The sequence below is a fragment of the Rhynchophorus ferrugineus genome, unplaced genomic scaffold (genome assembly GCF_030347505.1).
Source record: "Rhynchophorus ferrugineus isolate W39M unplaced genomic scaffold, kcgeb_rfMv2 rfM4, whole genome shotgun sequence".
NCBI lineage: Eukaryota > Metazoa > Arthropoda > Insecta > Coleoptera > Curculionidae > Rhynchophorus > Rhynchophorus ferrugineus.
In genome coordinates, this window is record NW_027472583.1 from 13,067,992 (window position 1) to 13,088,450 (window position 20,459).

Below are 20,459 nucleotides of genomic sequence, written 5' to 3' on the forward strand. Positions count from 1 at the left end.
GCATCCGTAAATTTTTATATTTTATTAGTTTTATTTATTATCATATCTAAAGATCGCCGTACATTTTGTTTGTTTGCATTTACCCGAGACACAAAATGAGCACAAACCTTAACTTATAGCCCGTTCAATAAAATAACTGACATAACAAAATAATAATCTAAATAAGATCAAATATAATTTATTTTAACATCATAGTATATTAAATGCATATAATTTCGAATGACTTAAAGCTTAGAATATAATTTAATAGCCATCCTAATACCATATAAGGAGCTCGCGGAACTAGCAAACATAATTAACTCCATGAGGCTGCAACATTTCCCTGTGTCTGTGAAACATGCACATATAGCGGTTATTCCCAATAAATGGGCAAAATCATCTCCATCTGCCTATAGACCCATCAGCCTTCGACGCTCACAACTCTTTCACAAAGGAAAACAATATCATTTCTAATGAATGAAAACAATTCGGCTTCCGTGCTTACCATTCATCCGCCCATCAAGCTATATGTCTGGCCGCACATATCCGTCACGATCCGGATTAACGTAAAAAGCTTGGAGTAGTCCTCCTGGACCTAACCAAAGCTTTCGACAAGATCTGGCATGGCGATTTGATCGCAAAATGCGTGCAGTAAGGTCTCCCAGAAGGCCTAAAAGCTCTCATGATATCCTATCTATCGGACAGATCTTTCCAGGTCAAGATGATTAGGAAAATACTTTTCAGTCGAAAACAAATCGACGCTGACGTACCTCAAGATTCCTGGCTGACCCCAGCCTTATTTAATCTCTTTACTTCAGATCAGCCTACAAAAGAGCACATTGACGTTGTGATTTACGCTGACGAAACTGCTGGATAACGTCACGTACCTAGGTCTCAATTTCGAAAGACGGTTCGGTTGGCATTCCCAAATCCAGAGAGCAATCCAGAAAGGTAGGGGATAGGATACCTGCCATCTCCTCTGATCTGCTTTCTAGCAGACTTCCCATCTTCATCAAATGCTTATTTTATAAAATGTTAATTCAGTCCGTAAACATATACGAATCTAATGTCTACTTCAAGTTTGCACGTACACGGAACCAGATGAAACGGCTGCAAGTTTTCCAAAGTAAGCTCCTCAGGAGAATCTTAAACATTCTATGGTTTATCAAAAATTCACAGGGAAACTCACATTCCAGAAATCAAGCACTTCATATCTCAATCCTTCCACAAACAACTCGGTTCAAGTTCTTCTGAAAGCGCGCTTGTTCACGAGCTGGTGGGCATGCTGGGATCTTAGCACCTCGTCACCGCTAACCTCCCCTTTTCCAAATGAGAGATAATTATCAAAATGTTACGAGTTTCTACTTGGCAAATTTCTAATCCCATATCTTATGATATTCCCTCTGTGCATTTTAGTTAGTTGAATTATTTTACTTCATTTGTTCATTTGTTGAATTATTTTGCTTCATGTTTCAACAGTGTAATAAAATGTTTATAGTGTGAGATAGTAATTTAACTTAATTTTTCGTATAAAAATATTTTAAAAAGAAATTATGAAAACACCATATTAACAACATATATATTGTTTTATTAAGTTAAATTATCTTTTGTTACATAAATGAGATCAAGTTTTCTTAAATTCTAAAGTATCTCTAACGTTTAAATTAAGTCTATAGTTAACAATTTGTTCAAATTCGTCATAACTACAGCACCAAACCAGCCCTTTTGCGTTTTCTCTCCAGCCTGTATTACTGAAACCATTATCTCGGCATACGTCTGAGCAAAAGTGAGAATATTTGTTGTTATTGATTATAAACGGATCGTTTAACATTACGAAAACTATGGCTTTTAATTTTACAGGCTCGTAAGCAATTTTCCAAATATATTTTGGTACAGGTATTTCGTTGCCAGTGAGATAGATTTTGGTAGGATTATGTATTATGTCTGGATAGTTAAGGGTTCCAAAGGTTCCAGTAATGACGTGTAAGTTCCCATGCTGTTTAGCTAATTTTCGAACTGTATATTCAACACTTTTCCAGTTACCTGCATTTAAAGATTGCCTAAAATAAATGGGAAAAAATTATCATTCAGTTTCTAGGTTGGAAAGAAAGTATTTTCAGTATATATGTTTTCCTTTATGATATATTTCTTGGCACACCACACTTTAAATTTATTATCGTAATCAATTTTTATACGAAGTTTAAGAAATTTATATGAACAGTAGTGTTCCTGATTTACAAAAGAGAGGGGTCAAATTTGGTTTTATTTTTATTATTATTTAATTATTATATTATTACTGGTCGTTTCCGACTAACCTACAATTTGTCTTTATGATAACTTAAATCTAGGTATATAGCTTGGAGGACCGATCCGCCCTATCTCAGTCTCTGGTGAATTAATGTTTATACATGTCACTGCTCTATTTTTTAATTGTATACACCTCACTACACAACACTATACAAGATCGGGATGGTTTGATTCTTTTGAGTCTGTATTCTGCTCTGGCGATATCCAAAACTTTCAATACTTCAACATTCTCATGAGAATTTCCTCATGCCCCCTTGTAACTCTCTTGATTTCTTGGCTAAATGTGGGTATCCGAAGGTCACGATGTAGATAGTCAGTCCTGTAGTATTTGGGTGTGCCCACAATACTTCTTAGGACTGTTCTAAAAAATTTGTATTTTATTTATGTTACTCTTTGCAGAAAGTCCCCATAATTGAAATCCGTATGTCCATATAGATTTCAGTATTTGCTTATATAACAGCAATTAATTATGTACTGATAATTTTTTTCCAATCAACCAGTACGTTTTCCTATATTTCAATTCCAGTTCTTTTGTTTTCTTCTTTATATGTTCCTTCCAGAGAAGTTTGCATCAAGATTCATGCCGAGATATTTCACGTTGTTGCTATATGAAATGATAGTATTATTTAATGTTATTGTTCCTTTTACGGTGAGATTGTAGGTGAACTGCATTTGCACATATTTACATTCGTAAATTTTTATTTTCCAAGCTTGTGTCTAATTATTTATATTGTCACTTGCCTATTGTAATTTTCATGTGGCTTCTTCACTATTGTCTCCGACAGCTATAATCGTAGTATCACCAGCAAATGTAGTTATCGTAATATTCTCCATTTGTGGTATATCACAAGTGTAGAGTAGATAAGGCATTGGTAGTACACTTCCTTGCGGTATATCTCTCTGCCTTAGCTTCTTTTATTGCAGAGTAAGAAGAAGAAGAATAATCTTGTTTAACTCTAAACATTCTAGCTGTAATGTACGATTTTAGTAGTTCGGTGTGTTGTTTTGGTAACATTTGCTGTAGTTTATGAACAACAGGTGTTTTTCAAAAGCCTTAGATATCACTGGCAGCTGGGATATAGGTCTATAGGCTTTTATTTCATTTGGTGACTTTATTTAAATTGGTCAACCCTCAGGGAACAAGAAACTAAAGTTGTTTGAAGATGTCAAGGACAAAGATGAAAATAAGAGACGAATAAAGAGAAACGAAGAGACTAATATAAAGTAATGTAATCTTAAGCTGTAGCAAATAGTTCAAGGAATTCCGCGAAGTAGTGAGTCAATTAATTTCGATTTATTTCTCATAAGATGCACTATATCGTAAAGAATTTATTTTGTCGCTCAGGAATATTTTAACTGAAATCCGTAAGATTCTTTTATGAGTTCAGCTCATGTGGTCCTTTTGGGAATATTACATAAAAAAAATTATTTAGCAATTGTTGTTCAGTGAACCATTCTAATCCCTTCGAGACTTTTTAATATACTTTTTGCTTGACAGATTTTGATTTATAGTCTATTCAAAGTTTATTTGTATATGCGTTATTGATATATTTAATGTATTGCCTGCCGCAATTTGTACATTCATTTTAGAATCGTACAATATTTTCAATCTCATTTTATTTTAGTTAAAGAGAAACATAATACTGTCTAATCGGTTCGAGCACGTAAACAAATGAGCCTGTCAAAGTAGTCGAGTTATTAGACGTATGCAAAATTCTTCAAAGCAATGGTGATAAGAGATAAATGGCGATAAGATAGGATAAGAGGCAATGGTGATAAAATAAGAACTCTAACCTATAAACTATTGTGGTTGTATAACAAACTGTAGCGTTTAGATGTAATATAATGTTGAAATAAATTATATTTGATAACAATTTTGTTGAATTATTTTATTTAGGGTAGAATTTTGGTGTATGTCAAAGCAAAACTGAACTAAAATTCCGAGTTGTTGCGGCAACATCGCGACGTTTTGACGTCACAAATTTCGATGACGCATATACAAATAAACTTTGAATAGACTATAGATATACTTAAATGGTGCTCTTCTTTTTTTTGTTAGTTTCTATTAACTAGATATTGAGCAATGTCAATTGGCCAAGTCATCATTTGCACCTACTTAATTTATGTTGTTTCAGTTAAGTAAAAATTAATAAAATTATTCTAGCGGTATAAACAGCAAATATATAAAACTAATCTTCTATTACTAAAATACAACCAAATTTACTTTCTTGCCAGACCAATAAAAACGGACATGATATGATAATCATGAGATTGATATTTTTATTTAATAGATACTCACCATGTTGGAGCGGTGTTTAAATAATAATAAGTAGAAACCTGCGAACTAGCCATGGAAAAATCGGCATGAGGGGTTAAATGACCACGTGCCAAATACGATGTGTTATTGACGTATTTCTGACCTAAACTTGGTGATCTTAACTGACTGCCGAATCGGATTCTTTGGACTGCTTTATTGTAACTAATTGATACTGGTATGTTTGTGTTGAAACCCGCTAGACTGAATGAAATGCGGGTTATTTTTGTTGAAACTGAAATAATAAAACAAATATAATTCATATAATTTTTTGTAGCGTTACTCATCAAGCTTATTATAGATACTGATTTTATGTTAATTACTCGGATTGTGGATATAAACTAAGAGGATATTAAACAACTTTAAGGAGAAACTCTTGCTAATATCGAGGGCACGAATATAACTTCTGGAATACCAAGAATGCCAGAAAAATGTTTTATTCTGCTAATTTTTGGCAAATTATGTAGGAAAAATGATTACTTTATAATTACACAATTTAATCTATTACATAAACATAACTAACTTTAGACAAAATAGGGCAAACGACCCGCTACTATTTGGTTTGCCTATAATTTTGCTTAAAAATAAGTTAAGTAAGTTTGGTTTTTATATAAAGTCTATTTGGTCTTTATATATTTTTTGTTTTGACTGAAAAATTATATCGGCTAAATGGTAATCGCGATTCGCTATGCAACTTTCGGCTCTTGTTAAGGCATTTTTCTTGACATGCTGCAACATCTGAGGATAAATTTCTTCAATTTCGTGACAAATATTGTTTTTAAGATGTTGAATCGTTTGGGGTTTATTCACATAAAATCTTAATTTTGAAAAACCTTATAAGAAAAGTCTGATGCTGTTAAATCCGGAGATCTGGCTGGCTATACTAAATCGCCATTTCGCAAAATTACCACTGGCGGAAAAACGTCATTCAATAATTGAATTGTTGAACGAGCTGTGTGTGTTATGACCCCATATTAAAGCAGCAGCTTATAAAAGTGGTACTTTTAATAGCAAGAAACAGCTAAGAGGACCAAATTTTCAATCTTATTGACTGAAAGCCCAACTGAAACATTCAGAAAGCATGCCATACGATGATTCAACACCACTGTTTGATTACTTGTTAGGCAAGAAAGAAGAATTTTCTGTGGCCATGAAAAACCAATTTGTAAACGAACATCGTTCTTTCGACGGCATAACCATACTTTTAGAAATATAAGAAATATAAGAAAACATTGTTGAAAGGGATGAAGAATATTTTTAATAACATAAACAAATGACTCTCTAAAGTGGTATGGCAAGAATAAATGTATAACGAATAAAGAAACTAAGAACATATGGAACAAAAGTTATTGCCAAACTAAATAAATTGTGGCCGGCTTGGTGGTGCATTGGTAGAGGCAATGGGACGGTCCTCCTACCGATGTGTTTGCTGTGGGTTCGAATCCTGCTGGGACATGGCCGCAAATTTTTATTTGTGATTAAAATTTGTGAATGATCTCAGTCACGCCAGTAACCAGGCTGGCTAAAACCGGATGTTTTCTGGGATGGTTCCTAAAGTTGGTCACTCGCCAGTCGGTAGGCTTAATGCTGAGGACCGTAGTTCGGAACCCACCTTAAACTTTAGCCCAGTCCAGATAAACCCATAGTTGGCAAAAGGAGACTTAAAAATAAATAAATTTTAAACCATGAAATTTACAAAAATATGTTTATAAGAACGAAAATATTTTTTTTACTATTAACAATAATAATGCTGCATTTATTTAGAGAAAGATATATATGTTATATTGCGAGACTATTTACGTCATTGGCTACGGATTGTGTGTTCGAGCCATGCGATAACACTGAAATAAGTCTAAAAATATACTCATTTCCATAAAATAAAATAGTAAATTAGAATTTTTTTTTATTTTAAACCTTATTCGCGTTTTTAAACTTACATATATCTTCAATCCATTACAATCCATTTCCGATGGTTTGATGTACCATTATTTTTTTTATTTTGTTATTTTTAAAACATTATTTAATTGCTCTTTAATAAAGAATTGTACTACTGAGCCAGTTTGTTGCTTAATAAGCGTTATGGAGACTCTTTAGTCTGGAAATCAAACACCGCGTGAATATTCAAATTCAGTCATAGAAACATATGAAACTCTGTGGTTACCGAAAATCGGCAGTTCTTCCAAAAAAAAACATAAAAACGTTGGCAAAGTAGTAGTAGGAAAATAGATAAAAGTGATTGATGCAGTTACGTAGTCGGTGGCATTGAACAGCCCGGCAAAGTCGATTAAAGTGTCGTAAAAAATTTGGAATAATTTAAAAAACACAAGTGAAGTAGACTTTCAAGAAACACTAAAGACTTATGTGATCGCCACTTACCATTTAGCATAGCTGTTCCCAACATGTGACTTGTATATAAAGTATTTCCAGTTGCATTGACATGGCAAATTTTAATTAACGGTATCCAGTTGCGTGCTGTCACATTATATCCTATTTCATACATATGACCTGAATTACATCTCCGTCTCGTCTCTTTTACATCAGCTCTAACAGATTTAGTACAAAATATATCATTAATGTTAAACTGGTTGCCCGTTATTTTTAATTTGTTTGAAGCAACGCAAGTTGCATTAGCTTTAAAATAATCACCTGAAGAATAAATTTTACATTATGATAAACGATGTCTCGTAACAATAAATAACTTACATGTTTGGTTGGCAATTTTTAAATAATTTTTGGCTCCTGGGCATATAAAGAGTACTTGCTGATTTTGGAAAAGATTCAGATATCCATTATGTAATTCAGCTAAGTTATATCTTGAACCGTCTTGATAAAATGGTACAGGTAAATGGGTATCATTGGTATAAAGTCGACGACAACCTAAAAATGTAATGAGAATCATGACTTGGTTCCTTATTCTATTAAATATATTTACCTATAGCTAGACAAAATCCTACAAAATATATACAACAAATTAAAATGGCTTTTAACAACATTTAAACAATGTTTTACCATAGAAAACTATACTCATACAAAGCAGCTGATGAACTAACTTGGAGAACTAAATTATTGTCTATTGTTTCGAACTTATCTCATGCAATTCGAATAACATTAACCTTATATGAGACGCCATACATTTCTGAGATCTAATTCATTTAAAACACATTATAGATGACACATAAGAATTAGATTACTAGACTTTTGTTATTGCGCATGTTAAACTCGATTGCGCTTTAAGACAGGACCGTCTTAGTCAATATTATATGTAAATAAATCGATTGGTAACGCAGATTAAATCGATTTTTTGAAATTAAATATATTTTTTGCTGTTGTTTTGGCGATGAAACAACTGAAGCTGTCAGAAAGCCTAGTTAAAATAACGGTGGTGTAGGTGTGTACTTTCTGTAACATTTTGCTTTATCATGTTTACTGTTAATGTATTTTCTGTCCTCGTATATTCTACACTCTTTCATCAATTTTGTGATATTTTTTATCCGCCTCCTCTTTTACTTCTTCTCTCTTCCTTTTTTTTACAAGCCCGTTTTGCTGTTTTTTATATAAAGGAGTACTGTAATATACCACTACAATATTCCTCTTATCTCTCTGCAATCATTTCCATGTTCCATGTCCATCCTATCCATTATCAATTTTCGATTTTTTGTTACGGTTTTGCCTTTTATCCTTCCCCCCTTCGCTTTAGTTTTTATTTTCCTTTAATTTGCCTCTGTTTTCTAGACATACACTTATTAATATTGACTTTGAAAAGCCTATATCAATTAAAATTCTAAAAGCATTTCATATAACGAAATAAGAACATAATTGACGAATACTTAAAATTGAATGACTAATAGTGTACCACAGAATGCGTAGCATATATAAGGAAAAATTAAATGTTCTTTCAAATTCGTTTATTCCACAGTTTTTTTCTATTGAATGTAAAACCAACATTACAGATATTGCATGTAGTTTATTCATTTTAAACTACAGAACAGATTAGAAAAAAAAAAGATAACTAATATATATATATATATATATATATATATATATATATATATATATATATATATTTGATATTTATGTATGTATTACCATTATTATTTAGTACTACTTATTATATATATATATATATATATATATATATATATATGTACATATAATTTAGATACTATAATATTAAGTATAATTACGTTTTGCGGTTTAGTTTCCGTAGTGGTTAGGCAGGCAGGATGCTCCTTCTAGAACTATAACAGTAATGAATTCAGCAGTAGGTCTACTCTAGATAAAGTCTATTTGAAAAAAAAAGGATATTCTAAAGTACAATAAAAAAATAAATTTTAATATACCTCAAAAGATGCTGGCATAGCTTTGCCGCCATATGTGGTATATTGCTTTGAAGACCCAAGTTATAATACTATCTTGTAAATAATATCAAAAAGTCAAGCTTTATAATATTTTGAATAACTTAATTAAAATTTTATAATACTATTAAAAAATATTGTATGCTGTATACCCGGGCATAATAAATAATCAATATCCTAGTGGCAATTTAAAAAATATTTATACTTCTGAACAAATACTAACTAAATTTATGACAAAATTATTAATATACGATATTAAAAGATAACTATTTTATTTACCATATCAAAATTTGCATAAAATTTTATTAATAGAATTTCTTTTCAATTACATTGTATTGCATGTTGCATATATTTTAATATCATTCAAAAAGCATTGAAATATTATAACAATAATAATTTTAATATAAAAACAGATGACGTGGCGTGTTTGTTTAGTTTCACAAACAGAAGCTACTAATGCTAACGCTTTTATTTTAACATATTCTTTTTACAATTACAATAGATGCTGAGAAGTATTAAGATAAAGAAAAGAAGAAAAAGTGAGAGAGAAAGTTGGCGAGGGAACGAGGGAGAAATAATATTTTTTGACACTGTATTTCTTTCAGTTTTCCCCTTAGTTAATTCGAGGAAAAAATATAATTCCTCACGATCAAGACAGTCCTTTTGGCGTGAAATGAACCAATGGCAAAAACTTTTTAACAGTTCCTCCCTGAGGATCGCACGTTAAACAGAGAAACAGTCTTAAGAAAAAATATTAGAAATTGGATTTTTCTCACTGTGCAAGAAAAAGTTCGTTTTAAATCATTATACGCCATACAAGGCTGGTTTTGAGTGTATTAAATGTTGTAACTTTTAATGTAGCCTAAAATATGCACATTTAATACTATTTTTTGCATTAACTGTAGTAATTGTTTTTTGTATAATTGTCAGAGATATAAGAATAGATACAGAAAACGACATATAACTTTACGTTATAATTAAAATTGACGTCAAGTTTTAATGAAGAATACACGACAACATAACCTCAATGATTAAATAAATTAATTCCAGTTAATCCCGTCAACGTTAAGTGTCTGATATGAAAATGAGGTTATGTAAATTTGTTGTAAGCGCCGAAATAAGTAAGACGGGAAATTCGGATAACGCTCTTAAGCAATTTGCCCAATTAAGTATCTAATTGGGTTACAGCTTTTAAGAAACCTGATCCACCTCTTTTTGGACTTGTTATTCTCCCGAAACGAAGTTTGTATCGTTCCTTTAAGGGGATAAATAGCAAAATTAAAAGCTAATTTGCAAGGCAAAGTGGGATCATCAAATTTTAATTGGAATTCCGGGCATTTGTTTGTTTTTCCACAGGAAATTGTTGAAAGAAATCTATTAATATCGAAATTGGTAATAAATTATTTTATTTTACTTCTGTATAATATACTTTACTACGTATATATTTATACGTAGAATTTACGAAAGAATTAATATAGAGTAAGGATATGCTGAAGCCTAAAGAAATATCTTGGAACTTACGACGATAATATTACCCTTAAGATGAAGTTTTATGATCATTTGGAGACATATTCTCCGTTATAGTAGAAAATAAGTTACTGTATTATGGAGTTATGTGTAAATCCAAGTTTTAATATTTATAAAATATAGTAATACATTTTTGTGTTTCTTGAAAATAATTATAATTTTAAGGTATTCGCTTCCGTATTTGTATTTTAAATGAAATATTATTTATACATACGTTGATAGCGCTCATATAATATTGTAATGATATATTAACTGCTTTACTATAATAAAACAAAAAGAAATATAAATCGAAATTGAAAACAACTCTCAGAACATTTTGTATATTTTAAAGTCTTTTTTTATAGCAAATAAGGTTTATTTCAATTGGGCCTTGTTGATAACATGAACTCCAAACCACGGTTCTGAACATTAAACCTACCGACACGAGTGACTAACTTAGAGATCGCCCGGTCTTACCCAGATTGGTTATTGGAGTGACTTGGATGATTTTATTGGTCGGATTCTGCGCTCTTGCCTTATAGCCAATCACAATTATAAATATTTACAAGCAAACCTTTACAGCCAGCCTCATTCCTTTAAAGAAAACATATTTTGTGAAGGTATCCGAATAAATATATTGTCTTAAGGCTACTTAACCAAGATAACTTTGATTTTTTTGAGCTACTATTATATAGATATATTAATTTCTATATTTTATGGATATATTTATATTTATAGAATATTATTTAATAAGTCATTACATAAATTAAATTGTTATTGTTGAAAGTATTGTATCAAAGAACCAATCAAATGTCTTCACAGCAAAGTTTTCTTCATAAAGGAACCTATAGTGGAGATTTAAGCTAACCAATCAAATTACTTTAATGGGTTATTATAATCCCATCTAGATATTGGACGTAAAGAATCTTTGTCTTTAGAGAAACCTATTGAGTTTTCTCTCCAAGACTCTATAACTCTCAAGCAAGCCATTGTCTGGACCATTGTTAGGTCGGCAACGATTAATAACAACGTATTAATTAAGGGAAACTTAATATTGATTCGTTTAAACATGAATTCCATTTTTCGTGCAACTCATTGGGACGTAATTACATATATTTACGTCTAAGAAACTTTAGAGGTCTAATTTATTAGACCATTTAACTATTTCTTGTAATATTTGTATCATGGAAAAAGAATTATGCCTTGAGACAATATAAAATATATAAAGAAATATAAGAAAATTAATGAGTAAATAGAAAACATGCGTACTAACTTAATTATTAACTCTAACTACTAAACATTATATCGGCTTGTAGAGTGTTCCGGATAACCAAACCAGAAAGAGTAAAATGTTGTGAATACAGAATTAGAGATTAAGTCAGAATAGTCAAGTGTCGAGACTGAGAACAAAAATGTCAATGTAATTTAATAAGTCATTTCCATCCAATTCTTAATTATTTTCACCATTACATATCAATTTAACAGCTTCAATTGTATCAGTTGTTATATTGTTCATTTAAATAAACACACTTATCTACGTGCATTAGTTGACGTAAAGAAGAGGGAAGATATATTGCATTTTATTCGCAAAATTATTTTTTCTCCTTGACAGCTTAAAACTCCTATTACATTATTAGTACGTAACTAAACAAAAAACAAGTGAAAAAATTTGAAACAACAGACTGACAAGACCGACCGGAAAATAAAAAAATCTAAAAAGTTAACCGTGATATATAATAATCGAGGAAACGCTCATTTCAAGACCGACATCTCGGCCGAAAAGAAAGTCAGCGGGCTTTCATCAAGCACCGCGTCAGCCGCGGCGAAGATTCTCCCTTTTCCGCTTTGTGGCGTTATCCCTGTCTCTGGCAATAAAGGAATAAATCGGGTTTTATGGTTTTACGGTCCTCCTGAACCGGGTGGTTAAATTGGCCGGAATAAAGGGCTCGTCACTTAATCGGGCCCATTATTCATCTCGCGACTTTTGTCAAATAAAACGTCATGATTATTTGTCACGCGGGCGAAGAGGGGGCTCGAGATTGGACGTTTGTTTTCTTTTTCTTCGTTGGTATTGTGGGTCGGCACTCGCAGTAGTATCATTTGATTTGTGACGACATACGTCTGGTTAATACATTGAAATTCTTCTAAGTGAAGTTACCAAGGTTGATTGGTATCGAACTAAAATTAATGAACTGTTACTAGAAGCAATGCTATGCATACTATTGATCAACCAGTAGACGAAATTCGAACACGACTTATTTACCTGATCATGTTTCTCACATAATAAAGTAAAGAGAGTTGTTATTCTATTAGAAGTTCTTTTGTTAATATTATCAACATAAAATCAGAAATATATTTGATACTTATTATTTAAACTAATACGAGGGTCACTATTTTTATTTCGGCATTAGGAAAAAAATAAATAGTTAAGCTGCGAATATATTTTTATTGTTTTTCAAAGTACTTGCCACGATGATTGATACACTTTCGCATACGCTTAAACCAATTTTCAAAGCATTTATTCCATTCCGAATGAGATATTTTCAAAACATGATTTTAAACATTCCAATAGCTTTTTCGGGCGATGAAAATCCTTGACCACACACTTTATTCTCCACGAGAACAAAAAGAAGTCATTGGGTGCCAAATCAGGGCTGTACGGCGGATGACCAATCAATTCGATATTTTGAGTGCTCAAATAGTGTTTTGTTTGAGCCCATGTGTGAGAGCTCGCATTGCCATGATGAAGAACAATCCGGCGTCTCTTGTTTGTTTTCCTTATTTCACCGAAGACTTCTGGCAAACAAATGGTTGTGTACCAATCAGACTGTTCATTTACTGCTCTACGATCCTCTAGGCACTGTTGTAATATAACCAATTTCTTCGAAGAAACAGAACATTTTATTTGAAGTGCTTCGTTCGCGAACAACTTTTGTGGGATTTGGTTCATTTTGGAACACCCATACAGTCGATTGCTGCTTACTTTCGTGCTCATATGAATATATCCATTATTCGTCACCTGTCATGATTTTATAAACGCCTTTCGAAGCACCGCGATTCTTTGCACCAATCGACACGAGCCTTTTTTTGAAATTGTCAAATTGTGTGGGATCCAACGCGAACATAACTTTCGCACAGTTAAATGTTCATGCAAAATCGCATATATGCTGGTGGAACTAATGTTTAGTTTTTGATGGAGCTTCACCGCCAAAAGTCAAATTAAGTTGATTGATGCACTCTTGTTGGGATAATCCACATCGAAAGTCGTAAAAAATCATCGCACGAAAATGTTCACGATTCAGTTCCATTTTTCTGCCGAGACGAGACTTTCAACTAAAAATAAAATAATCAAATAGCGTCCGTGCGACAAAATGTTCTGAGTATGTATATCGTCAAAGTCCAAATTTACGATGGAACCGTTAGATGGACCCGCCTGACAACAGTGTTGCCAATTCCCGAAATATAAATAGTGACCCTTGTATATGTCTGTACACCAGAGCATATCAAAATATAGGCAAAATATCTTAGTAACTAACAGTCACTAACCTTTTTTAATTTGTACTTAGTCATATCTAATTTACATTGAGTTTCACTAATCAAATACTTTTTTACTTTTATTTTATAAATATAAATGGAATATTGGAATAATGAATATTATAGTGTAATGTATGTTTGTATATTTTGAAATTCTTATTTTACTTTAACATGTAAATTAAAATAATAATGAATTAAATTAGGTAATTTATTTTTACAATTTAAAAATATATATTAATGCAATGTATTTACAATCATTAAATAAACTACTGACCTTTCAAAACATAGGTCTATATAGTAAATTATCAAAATAATTGATACAAACTTCATAGAATAAAATGTCATATAGTTTACAAAATTCAAAAGTTCTGTCATTTGTCATATGTGTTCCGTGTATGCATATTATCTACATAGTTTCTTTTAACTCATCATTTTCATTACTTTGTATCTTTTCATTACTTTCATTTCATATCTTTATTTTTATCCAAATTTTTGCCTAAAAAATTTATTGCAAAACAATAACACTTGACTGATTAAAAGAACAATTTCTTTATCTAAACTTTAAAATATAATTTCATAATTCTTTTATTTAATTCTATTTCTATTTCAAGCTATTTTTATATAAATCTTGTATCTTGCCCTTACAGGTGATTCATCTATAATTTACCTTATATGACTTTCTACATCCATTTACTAATGAAACCTGAAATGAGTTAGAAGTTAGTGCCACTAATATATACGGAAAAACCTAAATAACCTTTAGAATTACTTCCAATACAATGGCATATTAATGTCTCCAGAACCATATCAATTCCTATCAGTTCTTAAGTAGTTAAGTCACAATTTTTCTTAGCAGTATTATGTTCACCAGAAAACACATTAAATCAAGAGCTACTTGCAAAAACCTAAAGACCTTGTAAACAAAGAGTACGAATGATTCTTGTTGTCCAATTTTGTTAATCTAATGAAATTTTTGCATACGTTAGGTTTTTTTTCACACCTACCTTCTGGTAAAGCGGACACATTAATTTGTTCTCTCTACAAAAAAATGAAAAATGGAACTTTACATGATCATTTATCCTTGCCATAACTCTTTAATAGTTCCAACATTACGGGAATAACGAAAGTAACAGAAAATTTTACTTTTTGTATTAATAAATAATAAATTACACTTTCTGTTTTATTATTGTCTTTAAAATGAAATTTACTGATTTATCTTACGATTTAAAGAATTTTTCTGCCAGAATTTTGTGGAACAGCGCAGCTTGGTTTTAATGTTTCAGTGTTGTGAGAAATTAAAAAATAATAGTTACGGCAGTGATGAAAAGTGTTAAAACTGATGAAATAAAACTCAAACTGGTCATTCTGGTGCGGTATTTAGGGCTTTCCTTCATTATTGATATTCAGTTGACTTAAAGTAATACCCTCAAGCTGTTTTTTGAATGTGGGAAATAGGCAGAAGAAAAAGGGTGGATATATATCAGGCAAGTAGGGTGATCGCGGAGTGGTATGAGTTGATGTCGCCATAAAAATTTCCGAAGAACCGATGTTTTGACTTATGGGATCATTTTTAGCTTATTCATTTAGCCTATATTATTACTTCACAAAAACGATGGATAATACTCAAAAAATATTCCTTATTGGCTAAAACCATGATTTTTTATTTATAAATGAGGCGACAGTTAAATATTAGTTTGCGGACAGTCTAGCAGTTGATGAATCAACTATATACAGAGATTTTCATTTTGCCCATAATCCAAAAGGAGCGAAAATGGCTACCACGCCAACTGACTGAAAATGCTATTTCGAATTGTTTCAACAACGGGGTTTCACTGCTTGTCAACTAAAAATAGAGCCGTTTGTGACATGTTGTGAAAGTTGGAATCTATTGAGACAGTCCATATCCAAGTCGTTCATATCGATACTGACGTGGAATATGCATGACCATAAGGTCTTGCTGTGCCCCACCAAGTAGGGAAGTACAAGCTACTAAAACCGAATAAGACCGTTACTGTAGATGTCCGTTGACTTCAAGTGAATAAGTTGAACGACGTATCGTCTCAAAAAGACCTGCAATTGCGATCAAAAGACTTAAAACCATCTTCTTGATAATATATTCTTCCAGTACAAATATGAAGTTCTGCTGCATCCGAAGTAGTCACCGGACATAACGTCTTTTAATTACTGCTTGCTCAGATTGACGCAGCAAGGCTTTGTTGGCACACAATTTCGAAATCAGCATTGTTTCACCACGGTATCGCTAAGTTGGCAAAAATAAGGGAATTTTTCTCTATATATATTCTTTTAGAGTAAGAAATTATTAGTGAACTTGCAAGCACCTCAATATAATATAAGCGATTCGTTACCTTATTACCTTACCCACCGTAGCTACCATTCATTGCTCCGACTATTTATTATTTATTTATTAGATGAACTGAATAGAAAAAATTAACTGAAACATGGTTATACATGAACTGACTATATGTTAATAAAAACTTATATTATTTATATTAACTACCGAAGAAATATCATTCGACTAGATTTTTGAACATTTGTTTTCCTGAAGGTTTGCAAACTCGACACACGATTAACATTCATTTAACATTTTAAAAAAATTGTTATAAATAATATTTTAAATCTAAAACCATAGGCTTAATTTTATATATATAAATCAGTAAGTGCCGGTACTTTTATGTCAATTTTAAAAATTTTAATACACTCGTGTTTTAAAAAAGGTACATATACTGCTCTTTAATTAATTATTAATGCTTATACAATAATGTATATTATAAAATATATATTTGTCAGCACGGTTATTTAACAACCAAAACCAATTAAAATGGGAATCCAGAATGTTTGTTTCAACTTAGAGAGTCAACTTATTAATTATTCTTTTCTACATTTATAATAAAAAGTATTTGTATTGTTATTAAGCAAGGCTAGGTAATAATTGGTAAGATTAATGCACATTATTACACCAAATAATTTCGATCCACTGTTAAAGATAAAATCCATGCTAACCATTAATTAGAGATTAAAAAAATATACAAATAAATATATGGGGTTCTAATGTATTTCTAACTAATTTACTTGTTTAAAATTTTTATTTTATAGTTATACTATTTTCATAAATTTTGTATAAATACTTCATGTATAAATTGTCATAAAATAAAAAATAATTATTTATTTATTTAATATTTTAATGTTTCTGTTGAACAAAAAAGTTCATAAAAAATGTTATAAACATATGCTTCTTTTTGACAAAATTTTGCATCGTTATTTAGCATCAATGTTGTTAAATTTTGTTGATCATCATGGAATTTTTAACTTCTAAACATATTATCTAGAGAATATGTGAGATACAGAATATTTTTTTAATAATTATTAATTTATTTATTACATTGTTACTAGTAGTTGCCGACTAACCTACAATTTGTCTTTACATTAACTTAAATCTAGATACATATCAAAAAGACAATGTGGCCCTACATAAGTAATCTGTCCTGTAGCATATCTGTGCACCTACAATACTTGTCAGGACTTTGTTTTAGAAAACTTGTATTTTAGTTGTAATGATTTTATATATAATTATTTGCTTATATAATAGCAATTTAATATGTACTGATAACTGTGATTTTCTTCCCATTTACTTATACATTTTCCTATGTCTTAAGGAAAGATAATATACGACCACGAAATGTCTTGTTCAAAAGCATAATTGATTCATAGCTTGCATAGTACATATAGTGGGTTTAGTAAAAGCACATGTAGGCCACATTTATATCATGAAGTTTAAACAGAAAGAGTTTGGTTCTCTTTCGATAATAACATGTGTATTTCTGTGTATGAACTATAAACCAATATCCAAATGAGCGTAAATGTCGAGAAATTCAAATATTACCTAAATTTACAAATACTATTAGCATATCTGTGCACCTACAATACTTGTCAGGACTTTGTTTTAGAAAACTTGTATTTTAGTTGTAATGATTTTATATATAATTATTTGCTTATATAATAGCAATTTAATATGTACTGATAACTGTGATTTTCTTCCCATTTACTTATACATTTTCCTATGTCTTAAGGAAAGATAATATACGACCACGAAATGTCTTGTTCAAAAACATAATTGATTCATAGCTTGCATAGTACATATAGTGGGTTTAGTAAAAGCACATGTAGGCCACATTTATATCATGAAGTTTAAACAGAAAGAGTTTGGTTCTCTTTCGATAATAACATGTGTATTTCTGTGTATGAACTATAAACCAATATCCAAATGAGCGTAAATGTCGAGAAATTCAAATATTACCTAAATTTACAAATACTATTTAAATACAATTTTATTATTTATACTACGTACCTAGTTTATATATTATATTAAATTTTTTACCAACACTTATGCAATTCATTTAGTATTACAGTACTTCTTAAGATATAGTATAGAAGCTGTATGAAAATTATTAAAGAAATAATCTAATACTTAGGAAACTCTTAATTAAACATAGTACTATTATACGTGGCTCATTATATGTAGTGTTTATTGTTGGTTAATTAGAATTTGCTACTGCAATTTTATCTTAATTAACTATAAATTGTAATTACAGGCATTTAAATGTATTTTACACAGCAGTTTCTTCAAAAGGCGGATTCTTTGGTATTTTCTTTGAAATTAGTTAGGTTCGTTACAAGGAAATCTCTATAAACAAGTTTCTTATTGATATAGTAACCAATATTATGATACCTATATTTGTAATTATCGTTTTCCTCTAAACGAATATTATAAACTATCATGAAATTCATCACATATTTCATTATTGACATCATCCTGAGTCGAATTAAAATATACTTAACATAATGCGACAAACTATTATTCTTATATTATTTATAACAATTCAACCAGAAATAGCATAAAATCTTTTATATTTATGATTCAGAAAAAATTATATGGGGCGCCATCTCTAGGCGAAAAATATAGTTACCAGTTCAGTCGATACAAAGCGTAAAGTTTTGAATTCGAATCAATATCAGTGCAGGTTGCTACATTTTTTCGATAAAACAAACAGCAAATTGCGTAAAGGTATCTGTAATAATCCTTGATACACTGTGGACCAAAAATATAACATATTTAATGTGATATTTAAGCAAAATCTAACAAGATATCGAGAAAATTCTACAGTAGAAATTAATAGTTTTTTTTTAAGAAATTTATTAATTGATTATTAAGTTGTCATATTAGTCTTGCAAGCATTGACTCAAAACGCACATATTATTATTTTGGACACGAAATGTTTTGAATAAAGATTCAATTTTGAGTTTTTTACGAGAAATTATACAGATGATGGTTTACAATAAGTTATCTATTTGTAAAAAATTGAATTTTCATATGAACATAACCTAAATTTGAATTCGACCTGTCAATTGATTTTTTTTGTATGTTATTTAAGTTTGACTCAGTGGATAAATTAATTTTTACATGTCAAATATGGAAAGTATATTTGTTTCTCTAAAATCATAATTTATATTCGAGTTAGTTCGTATAAAAATAATCTTCTTAGGTTTTTAGGATTGTACGTGTGGAGAATGTTCAAAAACTGGATACAGTTTGAAATATCATAGATGAGCGATAGGAGAAGCTCTAGACATTTTGTTAGATAAGGTAAACAATGTTTTAACAATTTTTGGAGCATTTTAGAAATATTTAAAAGGATTTGGTTAAAATAATTTAAGTTTGAAAATCGGCCTGAAAAGTATTGGCTGAAAGAGAATATTGGCTAATTTTTAAGTATAACACATCGCTCAACAGTTTTTAAATATTACTAACAAAACAATAAGAGTTTCAACTCGGACATTCACTTTGTTTGAGTCAAACCTTTTCCTCCGTAGTATTATCTTGAGGTCTGTTAACAATCGCTCTTCACTAAATGAGTAAAATAGTTTTTCTCATGAACAGTCAATGCCACAAAATTATTTTATATATATTTTCTCAATAACAAAAAGTGTTTCACTAAAACCACTATAAATGTGAACCTGAAAGCTAGATTGTTTTTTGTTTTATTTTGACACGTTTGATTTAAAGGTTAGGACCACTAGGTTAGATTTCCAAAAGTTTATTAATAGTTTGTTAAATCCGTTATCTTTCATTGTGTGTCGGTATATCAAGTTGCGGAAAAAGTAATCTAGATTTTTATTGTGCAATTGAAGCTCGCAGAAGCTTCACCAACGGTTGCATATAAACGAGAAAAATGATGTCAAGTTTTTGGTGTAATTGCACAGAAATTGTAAATCATGAGCTCTACTGTCACTAGGTAACAATTGAAGCAGACGATTTAAATAATAAACTAGAATTGAACGAGAAATGGGTTGTTTCCTATCAAAAATTCTAGAACACACACATAAAATTTTCTTATAATTACGTGCCACCACAAATATATTTTTAAATTATGACAAAAATACAACAG

The 20,459-nt window shown here is 30.6% G+C and overlaps 1 protein-coding gene across 2 annotated transcripts; it reads right to left on the reverse strand.

Moving 5' to 3' along the window:
• Positions 1 to 1,546: 1,546 nt before the first annotated feature.
• Positions 1,547 to 7,756, reverse strand: LOC143196099 (salivary endonuclease). 2 transcript variants are annotated; one of them, XM_076403702.1, is made up of 6 exons: positions 7,610 to 7,750; positions 7,533 to 7,550; positions 7,304 to 7,477; positions 6,977 to 7,246; positions 4,586 to 4,835; positions 1,547 to 2,039 (listed from the first exon to the last, which is right to left on the reverse strand). In XM_076403702.1, exons 1-6 carry the CDS (start codon positions 7,626 to 7,628, stop codon positions 1,604 to 1,606), a joined length of 1,167 nt encoding a protein of 388 aa, XP_076259817.1. In that variant the 5' UTR covers positions 7,629 to 7,750; the 3' UTR covers positions 1,547 to 1,603. The 2 variants fall into 2 exon arrangements, with proteins under 2 accessions (XP_076259817.1, XP_076259816.1); XM_076403701.1 differs by having other exon boundaries at positions 7,533 to 7,756.
• Between the last annotated feature and the right edge of the window lie 12,703 nt (positions 7,757 to 20,459).